Genomic DNA, 24,938 nt, shown 5'->3' on the forward strand with positions numbered 1-24,938 from the left:
ATTACTAAAAGAAATCTAAATAATTATCGAACCTAACCAAAATCTTAAATATTAAGATAGATGATCCTAAAATAGTTGTTCATGAAAGTGAAAGATAATCGTCCATATAAGTTATTAAAATCTAATCGTTTATTAAAGGAAACAAAAAGAAATTTGGTAGATTATTGTTTTTAGTAAAGTTTTAAATTATATAAGATAGAAACCTAATCATCGATCTATAAAATGCTAATTAGATTATTTGAAGGTATTTGTAGGATAGTATAATTGCCTAAAAACTGAAAATTGATTTACATTACAAGTGAAGAAGAAGAAGAAGAAGAAGAAGAAGAAGGGAAGTGAATTCAATGGATGAACATGATTTGAGAAGCAATTTCCAGCAGCCGATTCAAAGCACTTCCCATGAACTTTCTCGCAAACAAATAACAAATTCTACTTCTTTCTCCATTATACTCGCACATGCTGCCGTCCCGTATCCTCTCCAAAAGCTCAACCGTCACATCCTCGCTCTCGAACCCCGTCGGGTGAGGCCCATGCTTCGACCAATCCGTCCAAGTCAGCGTCCGGTTCGAATTCCTTTCCCCGAACTCTATACTCATCATCGTCGCCAAATAATGCTCATCCGAAATGCAATTCGGGCGGCAGTACTTTTGGAACAGTGGGAAGTACTTCCGGTCCTCCACCACCACCGTCGCCGTCCGTCGGTCCATTTCGAACCACTGGGAGCCTTTCCTCCATTGGGTCTCAATGATTGTTGGCTGCATTTTGGACCTGTACCGGTTTCTGCCCAAACGGCCAGGTAAGTCGTAGGACTCGACGAAGATATGAGCCGACCCCATTAGATAAGTGTAGACGGTGGTGAAGTTGAAGACGGGAATGCAGGACTCGGAAAGAAGGAGGAATCGTTGGTTAGAGACGTCGAGAAGAGCGTTGGATAAGAGCCGTCGCTCCGCTTCAATCATGCTTGGTTGCCCCCATTCAACTACCTATCAAATTTATATCCACTATTTGTTTAATTATTGCAATTAAAAAGACAACATATGAATTGTTGACATGAAATATTACATGTCATGATCAATTTGCTTTTGTCTCATAATAATATTCCCAACGATATTAATTAACATCAAAGTTAGGTGAATTTAGGGTTTTTGAAGTTTTGATCTTCTCGTTTTCGTCCTAACAAAATTATTTTAAGAATTGATCATACGTATAGTAATTCTTTTATTTAATTAATTAGATGAGGATTAAATCTTCTCTTATGTGATCTTAACATTTGTTTTAGAAATAATAATACGGTGGTAAAATTTTTTAATAATCTTTTGTTTTTGTTTCTAATCTAGTTGATTTATGTTCATATTATCGATCCTATTTAATTTTAATGTCTTAAATTACAACTTGTTTATCTAAATTTATTTTTCGAGTAAAAAAAAAAGAATTTAAGAACCACTTTTAGTTCTATTTGTGTTCTTTCAAAATTCAAATTAAAATGTTGCTATAAATCACTCTATCCTAAATATATATATATATATAAATAGAATACTCAAATTATAATATATATACACTTAAGGTATATAATTTTTACGCTTTTTATGAATTTGTTTTAGTTTTTAATATATTACAGCTTAATTTTGTTTTAGGATTGTTTTCAAATAAAACAAAATAGAACAAAATATTAACAAAAACAATAGACTATCTATTATCAATCATTAGTAGATGTATGTTAATAGACACGAATAAATGTCTATCATTGTCTATTCATTACCTATTATAGATTAGTCTATCAAAATTTATTATCTTTATAAATATTTTTAACAGTTTGTCATTTAAAATAATTTTTAAATTGTATATATTATTTCAAAAACAATTCTCTTCAAAATTATGTTACTCATTTTTCTTTTTCATGGATTCAACAACATCGACATTTATATTATATGGAAAAAACTATAAAAAAGTAAATTAAAAAAAAAAAACAAAATATGTGAAGGTAAGGTAAACAATAAACCTTCGAAACATTTTTTTAAAGAGAAATTATTATGGATAGCAAAAATTAAAATCATTTACAAAATATAGCAAAAAAAAAAAAACCCTAAATGTAACTTGATAAATTTTATTATATTTTATAAATAGTTTAAAATTTGTGGTATTTTTAAAAATACTTATTTTAAAAAAAGCATAAAATATTTATTTATTACCTTAAATATTCATTTAACATATGACATTTTTGTAAAATTGAGACGTTCTGTATCTTCGTCAACACATCAACGATTACTTCACAAATGAACATTTATAGATTTTCAAGAAATATCAAAAGATGAAAAGAGTTGCTACCTATGTTTGTAAAGAAGTTTCCAAATCATATAAACTTTCATGTGAAAAAATTATCTATCTTTTTGAAATACGACTGTTGTTAGTTTGTTATTAAAGAGGATGCATGGAGATGGAGATGGGTGGAAGGTAGACGTAAACTAAGAATGAATAAATAAGAGAAGAAAGAGAGAAAAAGTAGGTTTTAGTTACTAACCTTGCTAGGTATGGTACGTCCATGAAAGACAGAATTTAATGGGAAAGTTGCATTGAAAGAAGGATCAGAATGCACATAAATTGAGTATAATCCTTCGTTTCCATTGAAAAACCTTTCCCAAAATGGCCTCAACGGCAAATCCCCTCTCGTTAAAAACATGAACGCCACCTTCCCCCTAATAATTCCTTTCACCGCCGGTAACCCTCTCATCCGGTGAACCAACTGATCCCCCGGGGGATGAGGGCCCTCACTACTACTCATCATCATCTCTTGCCCCACACTTTTTGAGCTCCTAAATTCTCTCATCCCCACCACCACCGGTGCCGGTTGCGGCGGAGTAACCGGCCAGTACTGTCTCATCAGCTCAAAATTACTGGAAGAAATTAAACTACCGCTGATCGAGAAATGAAAACTAGTCCCAATAACCAATCCTAACCCGAACACAAGAAAGTGCGATATAAGGCTACTGAGTTGTTGATGATGAAACTGAACCTTCCCCGTCGGCTCCGCCATGTGCTGAGATTTTGATTAAGCGTGGCTGTGTGGGGAATTAAGAGCAAAATAAAATGGTCTGGGGATTGATTGATTGATTAGTGTGGATTTATTAGTTCGTTATAACTCCACTTTTTAATGCAATATAATGGTGGAAGAAAAAAGAAGGTGGCGGCCACTATCAAAGGTTGGATATTGACAACATATATAATACTGCTACACCAACATTAATCAATGTGTTTAAGAAACCCAAATAACATTCCTCTATGTTGTTTCGTAGTTGAACACTGATATTAATTGCAATGTGTGTGTTGAGGCCAACTAAGTTGCACGTACTTCAAATTATAAAATGTTAAATTGTATTTATGTCATCATATAGTAATAAAAATTATCAATATTAATTTATGATCTAATTATTAAAATAAAGTTGAATAATCTTTTTTAAGATAGAAGGATGTTGAATTAAGGATCTGTTTATTATATATATATATATATATATAATTCAAAATAAGTTCTAAAATGTTAGAAATTATCAAAATTATTAAGTTAATTATATTTTGTTTCACTAATATAATCAACTTTGAAATTTTCATTTATCTAACAAATGAATAGATGAATTCTTAGAGACAATTAGAATCAATTGTGAAACCTTATTGTTTATTCTTTAAAAACCTCAAATACTATACCATTGATCTATATTCTATTTGTAAGTTATTGGTGTCTACTTAATTTGCTTATTAATTTAAATATGAATTTGAATTTTCATGTTTTATAAACTTTCTATGAATAATATTCATTGATATTGACATCTCCTCGATATTTTTATCGACATTGATATTTATAGACATTTTAAGCAACATTTTCATAAAATTGAGACCTCAACATTTTCAGTCCTGTCGAGCTTCACATTTATTATATCGTTTAGATTTAGCCTTATTTCAATGCTAAACAAAATCAATTTTAAATAAGAAATTGCAAAAGGAGACATTTATTTATTTCTTTTCCATATGGATTGAGTAAGATACATGGTGGAGTATTAATTGTGTCAACACGTAGTTTACTTTCATCATTATTATGTGTAGTCTTTCCTCGTTGACTATATATTTCGCCCCTTAGGCAGCTTGTAGACATTACATATTTCAAGATAAATTTATTATTGCTTCAAATACATACATATACATATACATACATATATATAATTCTTCTAGTTTATCAAATTTTGTAATTGTCAATCATTTTCTTTTATATACACGAGTATTCGAATAAGTTTACATACGTATTGAGTAATCTCATGGAACAATCTATCTAATTTTACAACATTTAGGTGTAGAAAACTCGTGAGAAATTAATTTTAAAATAAATATCCACAATAAATTAGAATGATTATGACATCTTAGATAGTTAAAGAAATAATGTATTGTAAACAAAATATAAAATTGGCAACGTGATAATGGTTGCTTTTATATGTTAATATATAAATATGTGAGTAAGAAGTCTTTGATCTCGTCTTAGAATTTATGAATCCTAACCCTAAACAAGTTATAATATGATATATTTAGATCAGTGACATTTTTTATTGGTAATTTTTTTTTTTTATGGTTTTACATAATAGAACTATCTATTCACTTTATTGTTTAGATATCAAACTCATAAAAACGTGAAAATGTGTAACACGTTGATATAAATTTAATTCACGGTGTACATTTTACGAAAGTATATACAAGTTTTACCTTCTAACTTATTTAAATAATATGATTCATTAGTAGGATCTACCCGAATTAATTAATGGTCTCGTTAATTAAATTCATGAAATCCAAATAAAAACTGTTTCGTATAATACTATAATTCAAATAAAGATTACATCAATTTGTGTGAAAAGGAATTGAATGAGTTTTCATAATTTACCAAACATTATATGATTATATAGTTAAAAGCTTTAAATCAAACCTTGCAATAGTGACGGCCAAATCTTGAGTAGAGGTTGTAAAGAATCGGGCATGAATTTCCGAGCAAACAAAAAGCATAGTGAAACGGTGTCGTTTTTTCCATCATTATAACTACAATTAAAACTAAACCGAACCCGGTTCAAAAGCTCGAGCGAGATCTCCCGCCGCCCAAACCTGCCCGGGTGCGGACCGTTTTTGGACCAATCAACCCAAGTAACGGTTTGGTTGGAATTCCGCTCCGGCAAAACAATATTAACCAACGTAGGAATGTAATGCTCGTCCATGTAACATGGCGGCCCGCAGTGCTCCCTGAAAATAGGGTAATATGTCGTGTCGGAGATTATCTCGATGGCCACCGTTCGATCTACTTCAAACCACTGCGACCCTTTTCGCCAATCGGCGATCGATACGATTGGGAACATCCGGGGGTTGTATCGACCACGACCTATTTTTCGGGGATCGTCGTAGGAAGAAACGAAGGTGTATTGGGAATTAATGAGGTAGTTATAGATGGTGGTGAAGTTGTAGAGAGGAATGCAGGTTTCTGAGAGGAGGATGAATCTTTCGTTAGAGAAGTCGAGAAGGGCGTTCGCTAGAAGGCGGCGCTCCGCGTCGATCATGGAAGGTCTCCCCCATTGCACTGCCTATGTTCATTCAAATCGTAAAGTTTCTTAAAACTTATAAGAAAATGTATATTTGAAAAATTAGTATAAGAAAGCATAAATCAATAGTGTTCTCTTCAGATTATTGGAAATCTGTTTTCTTTCACTAAATACTATTGTCATCAATAAAAATTCCAAGATTATATAAATATTTGAAAACTTTTTAATCGTTTTTGTTACCAATTTTTCAATAACATAAACATGCAGTATTCTTTTTAATTGTAAAATGCATAACAAAAGTAATTAAAACTTAAAATTATTTAAATGTTTTGTTTTTAATAGAAAAACTACTTTTCCATTTTTTATAAAACCGTAAAGAGTTTAAAAGTCACTAATTACCGATATAAGCATAATTCAATTGATATATTTTAAATCGAGGTTTAAACATTTCAATTTAAACTAAAAATATATATAAATTTTTTAGGTAAAAAAACACCGATTTGTTGTGATTTAATTAGAAAAGAAAGGCTTTAACAACCTCACCTGGCTTGGGATTCTTCTTCCATAGAAGACAGAGTTTGGAGGCAGAGAAGAGGAAACATTATACAATGGATGAGTATGCACGTAAATTGAGAAGAGGTGTTCATGTCCTTTGAAGAACATTTCCCACAAAGGAGCTAAAGGCAATGACCCTTTTATCAGAAACATGAAAGCAATTTTTGGCACACGTTCGTATGGAAATTCTTTGATCATTGGAACCATGGATGCTCTCCAGAACACCTCGTCATCACTCATTCTATGCATTAGAGGGGGCTCTACGTTCACCTCGAAAAAATTATTCATTTCGTAGAAGTCAACTGAAGGAGATGGCGGTTGAAGTGGTGGTGGTGACGATAAGGCCGGAGGTGGTTGTTGCTGTCTAACAAACACTAGTGTTGTTGATGGTGAAGATGGAAAGGAAAAGTTGGGGAGCTGGATGTTGAATGATGAGAAGCTCTTGAGGTTCAAACTGACAGCCATTCCAATGGAGAAGCCAATAAGTAAGAAGAAAACATGGAAGATTTGGGAAAACTGAGATGTAGAATGCTTCAGCTGCTCATTAGCCATTTCGGTTCTGGCTTTTGACCAGAAGAAGAAGATGAAGAAGAGTAAGAAGATGAAGAAGACGATAAAAGAGAGTAGAGAGTTGGATGAGTAGTGAAAAAGAAGTAACTTGAACCGAAAGTTAGTAAGAAATCATGTGATCTCCACTCCAAAAGTCTTCTCTGTCGGCTTTGTTCAAGAAGGGCATAAAAAGCATGCAAAACACATCGTCCCAAATGAAAATGTGAACGTGTTTGTGATATATGATTAGTTAAACTAATAATTAGCTAAAATCAAAGCTATCAGATCCATTAAGCCGAGTTCGATATTATGATATATGATTAGTGAGTATTTCTGCGAGATTAACTTTGCTAATAGCTCTCTAAAAGTCTTCCTTTCCATTGGATTTGCCATTTCCAAGTGGTTGACTTTAGACCCTTCATGCACACTCTTCCATCGTTTTAAGGGTTCACCACGTTCCTCCTCTTGCTTTATTGGTAGCTCTCAACTCAGGAAAGTTGAAGCAATTTATTCTCTCTTTTGGTCTCTTTCCTAGTACTCAAAAGAAAGGCAAAACAGACAATACTAACATGTTTTTAGTATAAATACCTTTGTTTCTAAGGAGTGATGTTTTGCTTTTAATATTTAAGAAGTTCAAATCTATCCAGCAACGTCTGCCATCAACTAACACCAGCTCAAAATTGGCCATACTTGACTTAAATTTGGAACCACCACTACGATATATATTATACACAAATTTTCAAGAAAAAATGCTTCATATCAATACCAGAAACCAGACAATCCCAAATATGAAACTCTGTTTCTAAAATGGACATCTATTCTGGAACATATCAATCTAAAAGCACCCCCAAACGTACACCAAAAAAATCAATAAATTTTTACGGCAGAACTACCCATGGCACATGAGAATTTGGAAATCAAACTGGTTATTACGTCAGAACGTTCTGCAGCAAATCTGATATGGGTTTTTCAAGCTATAAAAGGAAATCGGGTATAACTGTCTGTGAAGCCACAGGTAATGAAGTATCCCCACTTTGTTTAGCTTTATGTCTACCATGCCGCTGACTACTCGTTCTTTTGCTCTTTTTATGAGTTTGATCCTTTTTCTCACTGTTCTTTTCAAGACTTGCTTGTTTGCCATCTTTTCCATGATGCCGATGTGTTCTTCTCAAACTTGTATCTACCATGTTGGAGGATTGCTCTTCAACATTGCCCAAATTTTCTTTTGAATCCGAAGGATTACCAGCATTCTGTTTCTCCTTTCCTTTTCTCCTGTTAGAAGGTTTGGAAGATTGGTCTGTTTGCGAGGAAGTAGGCCTTGCATCACTACCCACAAGAACATCACGAACTGCATCAGATAGCTGTTCGTCGTTCAACTGAGGTTTCTTCCTTGTAACAGGCAATTCGTCTCCTTCATCCAGTCTCACCACCACAGGCCTAGGTTTGGCTGAAGTAGACTTTTTCTTCATTGCAAGTGACCGTTCTGCAAGCTTGACAAGGTGGGCAGCATCATCATCCAGAATATCTTGTTCCTTGAGTTCATTGGCTGGTGGATAATCATTGGAGGCATCATCAGTCTTATCTGATGGAAGATAATACAGTCCATGCCGCTTACGGTGTTCGGAGAGAAGAGATGTGGTTGCATTCGATGATTCAGACTCTTGCGGGATCTGTTGGGATAATATAGATGAATCGACTTTTTCCTCATAGAGAGAATTTCCAAAAGAATAGGAGCCTTCTGATAGCTCAATATCACTACATATCATTTTCAAATCATCAAGATTCTCCTTGAGTATCAATCCTTCGGGAATTGGAACCCTTTCTTGAGCATTTATTGAGACTGGGCCAAAGTCATCCGAGAAGGCATCAAGAATCAGTTCAACTATTTTGGAGATTTCAGCGAGTTCCCTTTCTGCACTCCCATCCTTTTCATTTAGGCCATCAGGAATCTGTTGCCTAATTAGATCAATAAAATTGAGCAAGTTTCTAGATCTCTCAAGCAATTCAACATCATGGCTCCACGTTAAAGGGCCCAAAGAAAACTGAATAAAATTCAACAACTCAACTATTGATCCAAGAGATGAACTATTATCCTCTAACGATGCAGATGTACATGTCTGGACACGAGTCAATGTCTCCCTGTCATTTTCCGCAAAAGTAACTTTTGGTGGTTGATTTGACCCCCTTGGGTTGAACACTTCAACCTGTTCAAATTGATCAGAAACATCACATGATGCTAAAGCAGAAGCATCTTGGCATTCCCTGGCAGAGATAGATTCTGAACCATTCTCTACCAATGTATCAATATAGGAAGAGGAGTCAATGTTTTGCTCTTGAATGTAAGAATTTAAACAAAAAATCATTACTTTAAATGCTGACTGAACATAAACTGCTCTAACTGATGGTGGCAAAAGATTACTGCGAGGTTGTAATAATGCCTCTAGAAGTTCGAATGGCTTGCCGGAAAACTGCACATATTCTCCCGATACCCAAGCAGCAGCTGATAGTATCCTATCCATGAAAGGGTTACCAAGTAATGCCGGATCAATTAGCAAATCACGGCCAACACTGACAAGTGTAGGCCTTGCATCCTTGACCCTCATACCAATATCTATAAGCTGATTTTCAATTTCCTCCCCCTTTCGGCAATATGGGATCCTTGACATTTCTCCAAGAAGTGACACATACCAATCAAAGTCAATAATGATTTCATACACACTCTCACCACATGTGGCTAATATGGACCCAAGAATTTCATTACAAAACTCAGGATCAGATTTAAGCGCAAGGTTCACCAAAACTCTGCAAATTTCAGTTACATTGTTATCAGAAACCATAGCCATCACAAGCCGCAAGGACTCAAGTTTAACATTTGGGTCCACATCACTTAGAGATTTGATTACAACCTCTTTATTCTCCAAAACTGCCCACGAGTGTTTTGGCACAAGGATTGAAAGAGCGTGCAATCCAAGATACTTAAGATTCGGATCATCATCAACCAAAAATTCTCGAGTTTTCTCAACAGCAAGTCTAACTGCTGTTTCAAAATCAGACAAGCTTGTCACCACAGTCCTAATACACTCGAACAACAATGACTTTGCACCTGTTCTTCTCATATGCTCAGTTATAGGTTCAACAATTTTCCTGGCCAATCTAGGCTCCAATGGAGCAAGATTTTTAAATATCTTCAAGACCTTAATGAGCACCCAATTATTCTTGCTATCAGCCAAAATTCTATAAAATTCAGGTGCCAATGGAAGATAAGATCTAGGGTCCTGAGAAGCAAGCTCACAAAAGACCCCCACAACTGCAGACAAAATCCGGGGATCTGAACTCTCTAAATTCTCAACCAAACGCTTAAAGCACACCCTAACAGCATCTGGGTATTTCCCAAAAACCCTCAAAACCACACCAATTGCCTTCTTTCTAACAAACACCTTACTACTCGACAACAATGTAAAAATCTCAGGTGTCAAGTCCCTAGCAAGATCAACAGTTGCAAATCTTGACAAACAATCAAGAGCAAGACTAACCTCGAATTCATTGGTACTAGTTAAATCCTTCCGGAGCTGGTTGGTAATGAGGAGCAGAACTGGGGTGGCTTCGTGAAACGATTGGGACGCAGCGTGATACCCGATCTTCTTTTGAGCGAAACGAGAAGATGACATAACCTCAACGACATGGAAAGCAGCCCAGTTCATATCGATACCGTGAAGGGAATTGAGATAGGAGAGCTTTTGCAGAGCGGTGGACTTAGTTTGAGGGTCCGTAGATTTGATCTCGCGACGAATCTCATCCATGGCCTTGGAGATAAAAGCAGACTCGCCAATAAGTTGAAGGCGAAGGCCTTTAATAAGGTCATCAAGAGTTCGCTGGAAGAGACTGTCCATGAGAGATGAACCCGCCATTGATAGAGACGAAACTAGTCACTCAAATGTCTGTGTAGCCAATACCCAGATGGGAATTTGGGCTAGAATTTCATAGTTGAAGAAAGAACGATAGATCGGAGAAATCAATTAAATCAGTTCCATTCGGTGTAGCTCGATTTATGCAATAGGAAACAGTGATTTCGAGGGACAAGATTGAAGAATTAAACAAAAAAAAATTAGAAGCTGCGCCATAAAATTGTAAAAATGGGAAGAGACAATGATCCGGATTTGGGTTTTCGCTCTATTACTGAAATGGGCTTGTGTGCTACTCGAAAAGAATTTCGAAGGAAAAAAGGTAAAACACGGAAGCCACTCTTGAAATCTATCAGAGCCAGGTTTCGATCCTGGGACCTGTGGGTTATGGGCCCACCACGCTTCCGCTGCGCCACTCTGATTTGTTGATTTATCTAAACATTGAATATTATTTAAATAAATATACATTATTTCTTTGGACACTTTCCAATTCTACATATGAGGATAAGTTATGTTTTATACTCTAGTCCATGAATACAAATTTTAGATTAGAAATTTAGAAGACAATTCAAAATATTGGCTCTTAGTTAACCTAATTGGGTATCAAACTTTTGGAAAATCACTCCATTATTTATCACACTGTCCATTCAACTTCCTCCACATTACTACAAATGTTCAAATGAGAGTTTAAATTGAAATTGCTTAAAACAATTTATACTTCGTTTTTAGTTTTTTCTAATTTTAACTATAGTTTTCATCTTTTTTACACCTAAACTTAATTCTAGTTGAAGTCTATGAGAATTCAACACAAAAAATGCGGAGTTAGATAGAAAAGACTCAATTTTTATAAACCAAGAACTAGATGGAGCTGTGGGATATGTTTGTTTTGTTAGAACTGAAATGAAGTTTGTAAGAGATGCAAGAAAATACACCAAATATACCAATCAATGATGTGTGATTCATATTGAGTTCGACAAATTTCAAACCATTTCCTGTTTAAACAATCAACACAATAAAGCATTAATATAAAGCATAAGGATGAAGAAGAACACCAATGAAATGGAAGAAGAATCAAAATCATTTACTTTCAAAGTCAGTCAGTCAGTCTTCACAAAACACAAACCATAAATTCACTATCCACAGCATCTCAAAAACGCATTGTTTTGATTTGATTTGATGCTACAAAACATTCGACCATTTCAAGAACTAACTACACATTTCTTCATCTTAGAAATGTTCGTTTCCAAAATAAATTCTTCATCTTAATAATTTTACCTTCAATTTTTCTTCCCGAATCTGTTGTAACCATACTCCTCCGGCCACCAACACGGCCGAGGAAATGTCATTCCACGGCTCATTGCCACTTCAACAAGGTCCATATTAGCTAATTTCTCGTCTTCATCACTTCTTTCTACTTGTGACACAATCTTCAAGATTTCCATGATAATGGAATTGCCCCTCCCGGATTCACCAGACGAGCTTGCATCATCATCTTTCTCCTTCGAAATCAACCCGTTCAATGTTGATGTCAGAGTCTCCCTCCATGGATCGCAATTCAACACTCCGTCATACTCGCCCGGTTCTTCAGGATGGGAATTTTCGACTTTCTTCTCTGTTAATTTTTCTTTATTCTTGTTACAGTGAGTTTCTTCCCCATTGGAGACCTTTCCATCATCAATTTTGCCGGATTCTTCACCGACTGGTACCGATTTCTCGATCAGTATCGATTCTCTACCGGATTCGAGACCGACAAGAGGTACAGAAGAGTCTTTGCCCAAAGCTTCATTCGACAGTTTCAACCTCTTTGATGCCGATTCAGCTTCTCCATCAGTACCAGACTCCGAAACCTTGCTTCTGCGAACACCGATAATCTCAATTTCATCAGTCTGTTGTGTCGATTGAACTTCGAGAAACCCTAGTTCATCATTTTTCCCCAAATCGACTCCCGTAGGAACATTGCTCACACATCCACCTCCAACCGCCGCCGCGGCATCTTGAACAGAAGGATCATCAACAGCCACGGGCCGGCGTCCACCGGACTGTTCCGGTGGAGGCCGGTAGGCATCAGGAGTGATGAGTTGTTCTCTTTGTTCCAAACTTTCCGGAGGAGAAGCCGTGGAAACACAAGTGGGGTGACGTTGAAGGAATTGGGAGGCCGGAAAACCAGAGGCATCAAGGGATTTAGGGGCGCCGGCGAAAGAAGAGTGACGTAAAATATCCTCTTGGGAGTGGGAAATGACACAAAGTTTTGCGAGTGAATCGAAGGGATCGTAGCCATGGCCGTCCATGGAATGGAAAGAGGAAGCTTAAGCAAAACCAAATGCAAAGAAGAAGGGTTTACTCCGACAACAATTCCATCTTCGTATTTGGAATTATAAATTTACTCTCAAAGGATTTGAACCAAAACCAAATTATCATTCTTTGAATATTTACATTTATATATATATATATTTAAAATCTTATAATATAAACATTATTCTTATAAATGTAAACATTATTCTTATAATGTTTTGTAAGTGATTGAGCAACTCCAACCATTCCATGCAAATGTTTTATAGTTGGTTAGACTTAGTCTATTGCTTCATTTTTTACCAAGAGTTATTTAGTATATAATATGTTAAATAATAATTCGAATGCAAAAGGCATAGAACTAAAATTACTATCCACTAGTAATAAAACATACCATTAAATGGATAAACACAATTCTAAATTTCCGACATCCAATAAAAATAATAAAAAGACCATACTAATCAGATAAACATCAAAACTTAAAATATTAGACAACATTTGACACAAACATGAAAGTACGAGATTAAAAGAATTGTCACATATGTACTAAATGAAGAATAAAAAAAGGTATTAAGTAAACAACAACTAAATCTAAATTACATTAGTTTTTCTTTTTCCCTTTGATAATATATTAATATATCTTTCACAAAAAATCAGCTTAAAAAACGGTATAGAAATTTGTAACAAACCTATTACACATTATCAAAGCCAGCTGCTGATTTTAAACTGAACAAGAAAAGAAAAATACAAACAAAATGATGAACAGAAGTCATTTCTTACTCTTTTTTTCTTTCCCACATCCAAGAAGTGAACCAAAACCAAAAAACTTTGGAGGAACGTTCAACACAGGACCAATATAATGATAATTTCCATAAACCCCACCTGGATTCTTGCACATTTGAGGCTTTAGAATTGTTGGGTATTGATTTAACGACGATGGCGACGACTTTCGCATTGATGATGAGTTCTGTTTCTGAGAATTTTGCTTTTGTGAATCTTTGAACTTTTTGGATTTTGAATTTGAAACTGACCCAGTTGAGTTGCTTCTTGATAAAAGTGGAATTGGGCAAAGAGATAGTGTTTTAGTTTCAAAGTTGTTGAGACTCATACTTCTTTTGAATCCCCAAAAGGATTTGGACTCTGAAACTCTCTGTTCTAACTGATGATCTGAAGAAGAAGAAGAAGAAGAAGATGATGATGATGATGATGATGATGATGATGAATTCACCAATGTGATTTTCTTTGAATGATCTATGGAAGGAGGAAGAGGAGGAAGTGAAGGATGAGATTGTTTGTGAGATTGAATTTTGATAGGAAGAATGATTCCATTACTAAAAATCTCATCTGCACAAGAAGATTCATGTTCAATGCTGATGTTGAACTCAAAGTCTATCGAATCCAACAAGGACACGTCTCGCCGCCTGTACTCGACGTACTGATCCATGGGTGAGCTACTTTCACAGATAAGATTATGCGAGAACGATATTCTCGGTGAGGATACTTCCGAGCACATGGTGTTAGCTCTCGACCACCCCGGTTTCCAAGTTTGAAACTTTTGTAAGAGGAGGAGAAAATGAGGCCTTAAGGAGGAGGGTGAGAAAAAGGAAAAATAGGTGAGGACTAGTTTAAGAAAGTCAAGAAAAAGAGATGGGGGGGAAATAAAATAATGGGAAAATAGTTTCAAGGACTAAAGAAGACAAGAAAAGGAACAAAAACAAAGAAAGATCTGTCTTTCACATGTTTCAAGGGGAGAAGAAAATGGACTTCCAAAAAGCCCAAGAATTAGGGGCTTCAATGTTCTAATAACTCCTCATAGTAAATGGAGATGGAATCTGCTATATGTCAGTGAAAAGAGGGAACTCAAAAGTGAGACAAATAATGCTCAAATTAGTCAAGAATATAAGGGAAATTTTGTTGTTTTGTACAACCTTGAAGGTTCAAACTGACAAAAGTAGATGAAAAAATGGATCCCCAAGACTTCATATCAAACCTAGAGATAGAGAAAGGGTAAGGAATTAGCTTCAAGATATGGCATCAAAGAGAAGAAAAGGAAGAAAAAAAAGAAGAACCCATGTGAGAAGATGCAAAAAGAAAATGATAGGATTACTTTGAAGAGTAAGAAAGAAGGGAAATGGATTCAAGAATTTGAAAGTGATGGTAAAGTAAATGGAAATTGGTAGAGTTTTTATATTGAATTAGAGACCAGAATTATAGACTTTGCCAATTGTGTACTTGGACAGTAATAATCCAAAGCATAGAAAAAGTCTTTTGTTTTCATTATTTTCAACACAGAAATTACATCACTCAAGGGAAAAGTTAGAAAAGTTTAATTAAGAAATTATCAAGATTTGAATATACTCGAAATAATAATTAACACAATTTCCATTCTAGCATATGTTTTGGACTGATTTTAAAATCGTTAAAATCACTTTTCTCACGTTTACGTTTATCCAAAACAAAAATTTTACGTTTTTAAAACATAATAAAAGTAATTTTGAAGTGATTTTAACAATTTTATAATTCTTAATCTTTTTATTTGGCTGAATTTGTAAACATTAGGTGGGCTTGTTTCAACATTATTATTATTGTTTTTTCCATTATCAAAGGTAGAAAGAAATCACCATGTTGAATCAGTAAAGAAAAACTTGTCAACAACTCCAAGCTAATTTCTCTCATAGTGGAGCAAAAAGTAAAAGAAAAAGAAAATCATAATGCATCTATATTTCTAATACAAAATTATTAGATTGGTCATAGATAAATATATAGATTAAGATTACTTGTAAAACTAGTGGATTATTGGTCTTATTTAATGCAGCAAACTACTATTTTTAGATGTAACAAACCACCTCTTTCCACCAACTTCTATAGAATGTGGCCTTTTCAAAGAGTTGAACATTTCCTTCTTAGATCAAAAATGTAAACTTTAAGGAAGAAACTTCACAAGGCTAATAATAGAAGAGAAGAGCAGTTGTGGGATTTGGTACTTAAACTTTCTGCTACATTTCCTAGGTATCTTACTATGTTTGATTGATGAGAAGAGCCTCTAAATATAAACTAATTTGATGCATTATTATCTTACTTTTGGATATCGTAAAATCATCTCATTATGACTCCAAAAGTTTAAACGAACAAGTGAAGCAGTGAAAGTAATGTTTGAGGAGTTTGAACTTAGAATCTTCTTAACCGTTCACTCTAATACCATGTTAACTTATTGATTGGCTAAAAAAGTTGAGCCGAATTATGAAAGTAATTGCAACACTGTAGATGTGTTGGAAAAGGACAGCCCAACTAGCAAAGGGTGTAAAGATAACCTATCAAATGAGAGAAATTATTTTCTTAGTTACATCTCAGTTTAAACTAAAAATGACTTATCTCTTGTTTTTAAACATTTTTCATATTTTCTTAAATGCCAATCTTACATAGCTATAGTTTATTTGAGGTAGAAGTTAACTACTGATCTTTTTTAGGTTGACTTTTAGGTGCTTTGGTTGTATTTAACTCAGGAGGAAGCTGTCCGAAATGATTTATTCAAAATTGTAATACTTTTTTGATATTGGGCATTGTCTGAACAAGCAGTAAATAAAGAAAATATGTCAATGATCTTAACAAGATCTATTGAACTTCCAGTTATATAGAAACATTTCAAAGGTTGGATTTTGCCATTTTTTAATTGTTTCTTTTACTATATTTCAGTCTCCACTAGAATATGCTTAGTTAAGACAAAAGGCTACAGCAAGAGAACATGATAAAAATGGAGAATGCTTTAAGTGAAGCCAACTTTCACTTTTTTTCCCCTTTTTTCTATTAGGATTTCTTTTTCTCTGTTTCCTTTTTCCTAAAGCATACAAATCTTTTCATTTCCATGTCAAAAAGCTCTCCAATACTGGCTACTCATAGATACCCAAAAAGAGTTGTTCTTTTGTTATTTAATATAGATACATTTCTAATATAATATACACTAACAAGTATCTTATACGTGTCCAACAAGCGTCGGGGTGTTCAATGTTCGACACGAGTCAAACTAAAGTGTTCGTATTTCTTGGATTATACAGATGCAGGCATGGAAATTGGTTTTTAAGTAACAAAAAATCTGACTTGTGTGAGTTGGAGAATGATGGGAAGTAGGGTCTAATCCTTGCAACTTGCCATTTGAGCAATCTTGGTTGAGGGGGACCAAGAGGGGCAAGGAAGAGGAAGAGGTAAATGACAAAAAAGTCCTTAGCCTACAACATTGTAACCCATCAGCCAACACCAATATCCTCATCTTGTGTTGTCAAGTTGTAGAGAATAAGAGGATGGGTTTAGAAAACAATGATGTAGTGGACATGAACATGAAGAACAGAAACAAATTTTTTGAAGAAGGCATCAAAATACTCTGTGATTGTGATTGAACCTTAACTGGTGTGTTGGAAGTGTGTCGTTTTGGTGGTTGAGCTTACAATAGGAGACCCCTCTCAAGGAAGTTCTCTATCAATGTTCTTGATTTCATTATTGAATCATACAAACCATGTTGGTAGAGTACCATTTCTGACATGTCATGTCTGTTTAAACATGGAAGGAAAGAGTTGTACCAGAAAAATAGTTAGATATATCCCAAGTTGCATTTAGTCCATCTCATCAAATTACTATGTGCCTATTTCTTCGTCAAGTTTGATCAATGATTTGAAAAGTAAATTGTAATTGCAATTTTCAAAAGAAGTTTTCTAAGTCGATTTAGAATGATTTTGCAAAGCACTTCTAAGTAGTGTTCAAAACCAGGACATTAAAGTTGATTAAAATTTGATGGTTGAATTGAGAATATTGAATGCATGAATGCTACTACCTAAAAATGCCGCAACTTTATTCTTTTTAATTATAAATGAACCAATCATTTGAATCAACTTTCTTCTTTTTAATTATGAATGGACCAATTTTTTTAACTATAATGTGGCATCTCAAAAATGAGGTTTAAAGAGATTTTCCACACTTCTCCCAACTTTTCCTGCCATTCATCTTTTCACTATCTCTGCTCTTTCATTCTCCATTAGAATGTTAGTGATATCAATACTCAAAATTCTTTACTGTTTCATTGATCTTTCAAAAGATTGTACAAGAATTTCACACTTCAAATATGGAAAAAGAAAATTGCCTGTCATCAGAATGCAAGTATTTTCAAAAAGAAGACAAAAAAAGGAAAAAACTTAATATTCACAGATCAAAACGAACCGAAACATCCATTCATCATTTGTAATCTATTAACATGAGTAATTTCCTCAATATTGGATCCTTAAGCCATTTTGTAAGGTATAGAATTCCTCGCTTATATAATGCAAGCATGTTTGTACAAGTAACACTCGTTTCAACTGTTTGTTTCAATGAGATCTCTTTACTAACGTGTTTGCTTCAATGTGATCTCTTTACTTTTAGTATCGAGAATTTACTTGGTGAACAAAAGCTCAAGCTAAAAGAAGACTGAACATCATTGCCACTGGTGGTGAAGTGTACGTGTGAACAAAATTAAAGAAGCTTGCCTCTATTGATAGAACTTTAGATCTGTACGAACAATTAGGAGTGTTTGATTGAATGCCAGAAAAATACCGGTTCGGGATTCAATGGTTGTGATCATCGAAGATCAATGACATCAAATTTCAAATTGGGGTCCATGTATATATCTGTACAGGTTTTGTAAATGGGTCCGCCATCAGGAGGCTGACCATGCGAGTGAAAGCCACGTTGTTGGCATTGCCGAATTATTGACATGCCGCCGGGGGTTGTTAACCGGAAAATACCATGGGATCTGTTCATGTCGGGAAGGACATTATTAGAAAGATGATGTTAAAGAATGTTCCAAGAGAATGATTAATGGAATCCAAGCAAAGCAAACTAGGCAAAGATTTTGATTTAAGATCATACCTTGCACTGTCCTTGGGAGCCATCACAATTGCAACAGCTTCAGGCAACATTACCTGGAGATGGAGGATCTACATTAGCTTCCAAAGCAACAGCATAAGAAAATGTATAATTTCAGATGATTTAGTAATACTTGCACCGAAACATCCAAGCGTTTGCAAAAATCAAAATGTCCTCACTCCTCACTCTTTAGTTTCCCGTGACTTTGCATATGCAATTTTTTTCTCAATCCACGCCAAGTTCTCTCCTGTCTCACACACACACAAAGGAAACGAGAGGGAGATTCAAAGATCCCACTCCTCACTCCACCGTTTGATTTAACTTGGAGTGTCCCGACCTGCCCCTCTTCCCTTTTTCCCCTCGCTAGAGGGAAGGAGATTGTTTACATAGATTTTATAAGTAAATGGGTATTAAATTCATTTCAAGATCATGGAAAAGTACGTTTATATACACGTACATAATCAAAGGAGTGCATTTCATTCTCATTCCTTAAAGATATAAAAGTTTTTCTTTTGCCAATAGAAGTAAGCTCTGAAAAATCATAATTGGTAATATCTCATTTAAGCAAAACTAACGTCCCTCAAATTACCAAGGAATCAAAAACGAAAAGTACAAGTGAAAGAGAGAGAAATAACGTGACTTTCTATCTGCCTTCATCTCTTATAGTCTTATTATAGGAAGGATTTAAAAGAAGGATTAATTAAGATTAAAGGATTTTTACATACCAAAAAAAAAAGGCTGCCAAATGGCAAATGAACCTTCCCGAAATTATCCTACCCTACGAACAATTAATTGTAGGGCTTTTTTCAATCAACTGTGGAGTTTTTTTCTTTTTCATTTTTCTTACATTCTTTTTATTTTTATTTTTATTTTTTCCTTTAAAAAAAAGAAACAAAGGGCACATGTTGAAGAAAATGACGTCATACAGAAAAGGGAAGACGAAGAAACCCATAGCACCAAAGGGTTACTAAACGGAGGCCCACTCTTACAAACTACTATACTGATAATTCATGCGAGAGGGAAGTATACTTGATCAAATATCCAACAAGTTAACTATGTCTTGCAAGAAAATGAGATACCTGATATGAGTAATGTGTGTGAACATCAACGGACGACATGAAGCATGACTGTGTAGGATGTGTCTGACGTAACACAACAGGAACAATGAAATAAGATATAAATCGCCATAAGTATCATAAATTCATAATTCACGCACGGCATATATGATCAAATATCAAGGCATTGAAGACAGATTGATTACATTAGCATTGAAAATCAATATACATGTCAGAAACAAATAGGCATCCATGTAAGAACAGTCGGCTTTCTGCCCCTTTTGGTATTAAGCATCATCAACTTTCAAGACGGAGGCGATTGAGATCAAAAAGGAATCTTGGTTTTCTATCTCAAACTTCCATAGAAAATCAATCAGAGAAAGCAGTCTCTATGAAGTAGAGTAATGTTATCGAAGCCTTTTTTTGGAGGAAAATTCAAGAAGAATTTCAAGGGGTGGAGATAATTTTCTTGCAGAGTTAAATAAATTTTGTTTTAGTACCATTATTTTTATAAGAAACCAATGCCAAATTTTGTTTCAATAACATTACACTCCTATGATCAAAGGTTGAACAAATTTTTATTGAACAAGTGTTTCTTGTGATCTCTGGCTAGGTGGGAGGTTACCTTATCTTCCGTTGTCTAATTATCATCATTACTTATTTCTATAAAAGATATACATAAATATAACAACAACAAGAACAATAATGATTTTTTTAAGAAATGTCAACTGGTCCACACAGTCACAACTATTCTCCTTGATATCATAACTAGTACAGTTGACGTGTTTTTAATGAATACTAGTGCATAACTCAAAAACTAACATAACAGACTAACAATAAATAACTAGCACAAGCTACTATTGTTCGTTGCATATTGATAATAGAACTTCAGACCTTTGTAGTAACTAGTGACTAGTGAGAGATATTACGTTGCAAAATTTTTGACATGCAATTTTATTTTAAAACCAGAAGCCGGTAAGATGGAAAGAAATGATGTTTTTACAACATTTGTTGTCATGGTTTACAGTCTATTTTTAAAATGTATCATGCTTGAAAGGAATAAATCTAAAGACTTGAACTTGAAAATGAATTCCAATCATCGATCAGATCAGAAAAAGTACTTTAAAATGAAAACTAAAAAACATGCTAATAAAACAAGCCCAAGTAGAATAATAAGACAATCGACTGCGGTAAGAAATTTTTACATGAATCCACCCAAGTGGGAATAGAGAACGCTTATCCTGCACGTCAAAAATCTCTTCTTCATTTGTCGCCTGACACTGATGATTAGATGATTAGATGGTCAATAGTTTAAACAGTTTATACTCATTAGATGAAAAAAAATGTAAATGAAACAGAGTCGAATGAACAAAAACCACATAGACATACAGTATTTGGTGTTGACTCCTGCTTTGGTACAATTAGTGCAGTGATATAAAATTTTCTGTTTTTCTGCAAAAAAGAGAATAATTAGTTGGAACGTTGATCTAGAGTAGCAAATAAAAAGCCAGTAATGCTAAAATTTGTAAATGGTGCAGGTGATAGAAACAGCAAAACATACAAGTGAACCGGCAAGAACACCACAGGTTTCTAAATTCTTGGCAGTATTTGACTTGGCTAGCCTCATGAAACTCTCCATCATCGTGGTTGACTGAAAAAAAATTGTAAGGATGAAACACCAATCTAATACCTCCATCCAGATAAAATAGCCCCTAAATATTCCAAACATTAAGCATAAAAAATAACTTTATCTCATATATACATAATTTAAAACATCACATGTACGACTTTTGCTATCTTTACAGCTGATTCTCTTTTTCATAATTTGCCAACTACTCCAGAAAGAACTAAAAAGCACAAGGCATAGAAAATGAACCAAAAACAAGGATCAGTAACTCACAATGTGCAACTGCATAGAAGGTTCTGGATGAACAAAACCATCCGACAATGAAGTGTCTCTTGCACATTCTACCTCCGAAACTTGCGGTGACATTGCAGGTATCAGATCCTGAACTTCAGCAAGTACAGGTGGAGGAGAAGGCTGTCGCACAATTTCAACAGGGGCAGGCATCTCAACTTTTTCAAATGAGATCAAGGAATCTGTTTCCGTGGCATTATTCTCGTGGTCATTATTCTGGGTGCAGATTGATTCTATATCAGATCCTTTTTTTTCCAAGTTTCCAAGATCTTTTTCTATTGTAAGTTTGTCTATTGATTGTTGTAAGCTGTTTATATGGAACATGGAGAAAAAAGATGTTATGTACAAAAATAAAATAGAGGTAAACATAAACTCCTTTCTGTACGAAACAAAAATATCATGACAATAAAGTTTTTGGAAATCAGAGAAACTGTAAGAACTTGATTTTATATACAGACCTACAGCCTGCTAGGTGATGACTGGAGCACATAGTAAAGATTCAATGTAGTTTAAGGTAACTAAAGACAAACCTTGGAATGTCAACGGGAGACACATCCAAAATACGTGGATACTGAACCTACATTCATAAAATCCATCAGTATACTTCTGAGGAAACCTAGAAAAAGGGTTTAGTATGAAAATACCCCTTTATCAATGGTAGGCGGTTGCCACTGGCCACGAAGCCCACTGGGACCCAAAATAGAATGACGGGATAATGTTTCCTCCTTAGGGAGTGGAATATGAATAGATCTACAACGATACAAACATGTGGAATGAGAAATAAAGATTCACATCACATCAATATCAACCATGTTCTTTAACAAGATTAGAACAATGAACTTAATGTAGAATTCAAAAAACACATTAACATTTCTGCAATACTTGCGGCATTAAAAAGGGTGATATCTATTATAAGCTTATTCGTTACCCAGTAGAAGAATTGGAAATTTTTTTTGGATTAGAGACAATTTCATTGATGTGAAGAAATTACAGAAAAGGGCAACCCAATCCCAATGAAATTAGAAAACGTTTCCCCATAGGGCTATCAAGTCCTTTAAGCTAAAATAACAAAAGAGCAATGTACGCCAAGTGAGAGCTAAAAGGGAATTGTGCTGGAAAAAAAACTGTCATAAATAGATGCATTAAATAAGAAATTAACAACTAGACATGCACAAACTCCAGAACTTGTCATTCAAGGACCTGGAATATGAAAATTGCTGAGGCCCTGAACCTTGACGAGCAATTTCTCGAACGGATGATCTACCAGCCTGTCAGAGAATATGGCAATCACAAACAAAAATTCTTTTATTTTCTAATGGAGCATAAATGACAGTATTACTTCACAATGTTATCATAAAGAACAATGGTCAAATTCTAACACGAATATACCCTAGCTGTGCCATTATTAGAAAAATATTGCTTTCCACCAGAATGCCATTCCAATGAAACATTTTGATGCTGATTACCCCGCCCGTTAACTTGATATTTTTGTTTCCCATTTATTTCATCCACCTTTCTTTGAACTGCTGGCTTCAACTCTTCAAGCTCGCTCAAAGCATCTAATAGCTTCTGCATAAACAAACTAAGTTGATGTAATGGACAACATGAATGCAGTGCTCGTAATTACAACCAAAGGCAGAATTTACCTTTCTAAAATGATTTTTTTGGAATTTCGGAGTTGTCCCATACTCCAAATGACGAGGTATCGTCTCAGTGACCAAACTGATGCATGAAAAAACCAAATGTATGTAGGGTTATTCTTGATACTCAATGAAAGACCAACAATAATCTAATTGGAAAGGAAGTTAAAGAAAGCCTGCTTCCTTAACTTTCCATGCTTCCTTAACTTTCCATGTGTGGCCTACAAACTACAAACTGGCAAGCAAACAAGAAAACGACAAATAGTGGAGAGAAACCAACTTTCATTTCTTGAACAGAAGAGTAGATCAGGTTCTTGCAAACTGATAGCGGATTACACAATAACTTAGTAGCTAGTTACTAACAAACTGTAACATAGTGGCTAAATCAATTGTGATAATTTTGCAAATAAAAAATAATAATTATAACACCATATACAATACAGAAGACCAAAATGTCAATTAAATATCAAAGTTGCTTGAGAACTGGGTGACATTAGTTTTAGATTTTTACCTTGAAAATCTCATTAACATGACATAAAGATCGATTATGTTCTTCTCTGCTCGAAAGATGTCAGCCTGAAATGTAAAAATAGTGTGAGGCGGTGAATTAAAATATTAATTGGACAAGAGAACAAGAACGTGAAGTTAAAGATGCGAGGGAATTACATACTCGATTCAGTAACGACATAAAGTTTAAAAATAAACCACCTCCACTTTGCTAAATTCCCATTTTTAACTTATCCGAAACCGGCTTTTTTCTCAAATCAAAAGTTACAAACTTTGCAAACCTAACTTCAAGCTGCTTAGCAACTCGTCCAACATAATCATAAAATTACTACATGATTCATTGTTTTATGACTCCAGAGAATATTGTTATATGTAATAACTAGAAGTCCATTGACTGCCCCCAAGGCACTTCTTTAATCTACTGAGAAATATTTTGCAAAAAGATTTCAAACAGCCTCGTTCCATTTCTGGACTAAATGCAGTTACAGTCCACAAGAACAAACAACAAGATCGAATTCCCAAAAAAGATTAATATTTAGAAATGGAAAAGAATTGTAAAAACCCTCCAATTTTAAAACGCTCGTCAAAACAATCTCAATTTCACATCGGTGAGCAAAATAGAAAGCGAATATTCAAGAGGCGAAATCACCTGTTTCAAAACATTATCCGCGACACGATAGTAATAACGAAGAGGAAATCGATTGTCAACATCGACCCGCCGGGTACTGGCGGCGATGTTGATTCTATCCGAAGAAGGTCTCATTCTGTTACCCTCTGAAGAGAAGTCTTGTTTGTCACCTTCGCTTTCCTTCCGAAATTGAGATAACCATTTTTCCGTGATCTGAAAAAAAAACCTAGATCATTACTCCGACCAGTAAGCTTCACAGCAAAGACTCGTGGGTTCTTCAATGGTGGATTCGGCCGTCAGGCTTGGCGGGGTAGAATAGAAAAACGCAATTACGTCGTAGAGGGCAAGAAAGTCATTTCAGCATTTCTTGTGAGGGTAATTTTGGAAATTTAAAAACGTGAAATCGTTTGCCTCCAAGTTTGGAAGAATGACACGCTTTTTGGTAAGT

At 34.7% G+C, this 24,938-nt stretch overlaps 5 protein-coding genes across 5 annotated transcripts; all 5 read right to left on the reverse strand.

The window, feature by feature from the left end:
* Positions 1-263: 263 nt before the first annotated feature.
* Positions 264-3,015, reverse strand: LOC103498396 (glycosyltransferase BC10-like). Its single transcript, XM_008461019.3, has 2 exons — positions 2,519-3,015; positions 264-983 (listed from the first exon to the last, which is right to left on the reverse strand). Exons 1-2 carry the CDS (start codon positions 2,876-2,878, stop codon positions 342-344), a joined length of 1,002 nt encoding a protein of 333 aa, XP_008459241.2. The 5' UTR covers positions 2,879-3,015; the 3' UTR covers positions 264-341.
* A 1,771-nt stretch (positions 3,016-4,786) lies between these two features.
* LOC103498310 (glycosyltransferase BC10) lies at positions 4,787-6,894 on the reverse strand. The gene is made up of 2 exons (XM_008460913.3): positions 6,102-6,894; positions 4,787-5,600 (listed from the first exon to the last, which is right to left on the reverse strand). The coding sequence occupies exons 1-2, from the start codon at positions 6,663-6,665 to the stop codon at positions 4,947-4,949; spliced, it is 1,218 nt and encodes a 405-aa protein (XP_008459135.1). The 5' UTR covers positions 6,666-6,894; the 3' UTR covers positions 4,787-4,946.
* A 504-nt stretch (positions 6,895-7,398) lies between these two features.
* On the reverse strand, positions 7,399-10,860 carry LOC103498233 (AP-3 complex subunit delta). Its single transcript, XM_008460804.3, has one exon. It carries the CDS (start codon positions 10,568-10,570, stop codon positions 7,637-7,639), a length of 2,934 nt encoding a protein of 977 aa, XP_008459026.1. The 5' UTR covers positions 10,571-10,860; the 3' UTR covers positions 7,399-7,636.
* A 2,615-nt stretch (positions 10,861-13,475) lies between these two features.
* LOC103498161 (uncharacterized) lies at positions 13,476-14,782 on the reverse strand. Its single transcript, XM_008460702.3, has one exon. It carries the CDS (start codon positions 14,364-14,366, stop codon positions 13,623-13,625), a length of 744 nt encoding a protein of 247 aa, XP_008458924.1. The 5' UTR covers positions 14,367-14,782; the 3' UTR covers positions 13,476-13,622.
* A 3,558-nt stretch (positions 14,783-18,340) lies between these two features.
* Positions 18,341-24,811, reverse strand: LOC103488847 (AMSH-like ubiquitin thioesterase 1). Its single transcript, XM_051080220.1, has 14 exons — positions 24,512-24,811; positions 23,867-23,931; positions 23,362-23,437; positions 23,105-23,284; positions 22,916-22,983; positions 22,360-22,465; positions 22,246-22,292; positions 21,698-22,022; positions 21,359-21,448; positions 21,187-21,249; positions 21,003-21,077; positions 19,822-19,884; positions 18,746-18,798; positions 18,341-18,629 (listed from the first exon to the last, which is right to left on the reverse strand). Exons 1-14 carry the CDS (start codon positions 24,623-24,625, stop codon positions 18,455-18,457), a joined length of 1,500 nt encoding a protein of 499 aa, XP_050936177.1. The 5' UTR covers positions 24,626-24,811; the 3' UTR covers positions 18,341-18,454.
* Between the last annotated feature and the right edge of the window lie 127 nt (positions 24,812-24,938).

This window comes from Cucumis melo, chromosome 12, assembly GCF_025177605.1.
Source record: "Cucumis melo cultivar AY chromosome 12, USDA_Cmelo_AY_1.0, whole genome shotgun sequence".
NCBI classification, from domain to species: domain Eukaryota; kingdom Viridiplantae; phylum Streptophyta; class Magnoliopsida; order Cucurbitales; family Cucurbitaceae; genus Cucumis; species Cucumis melo.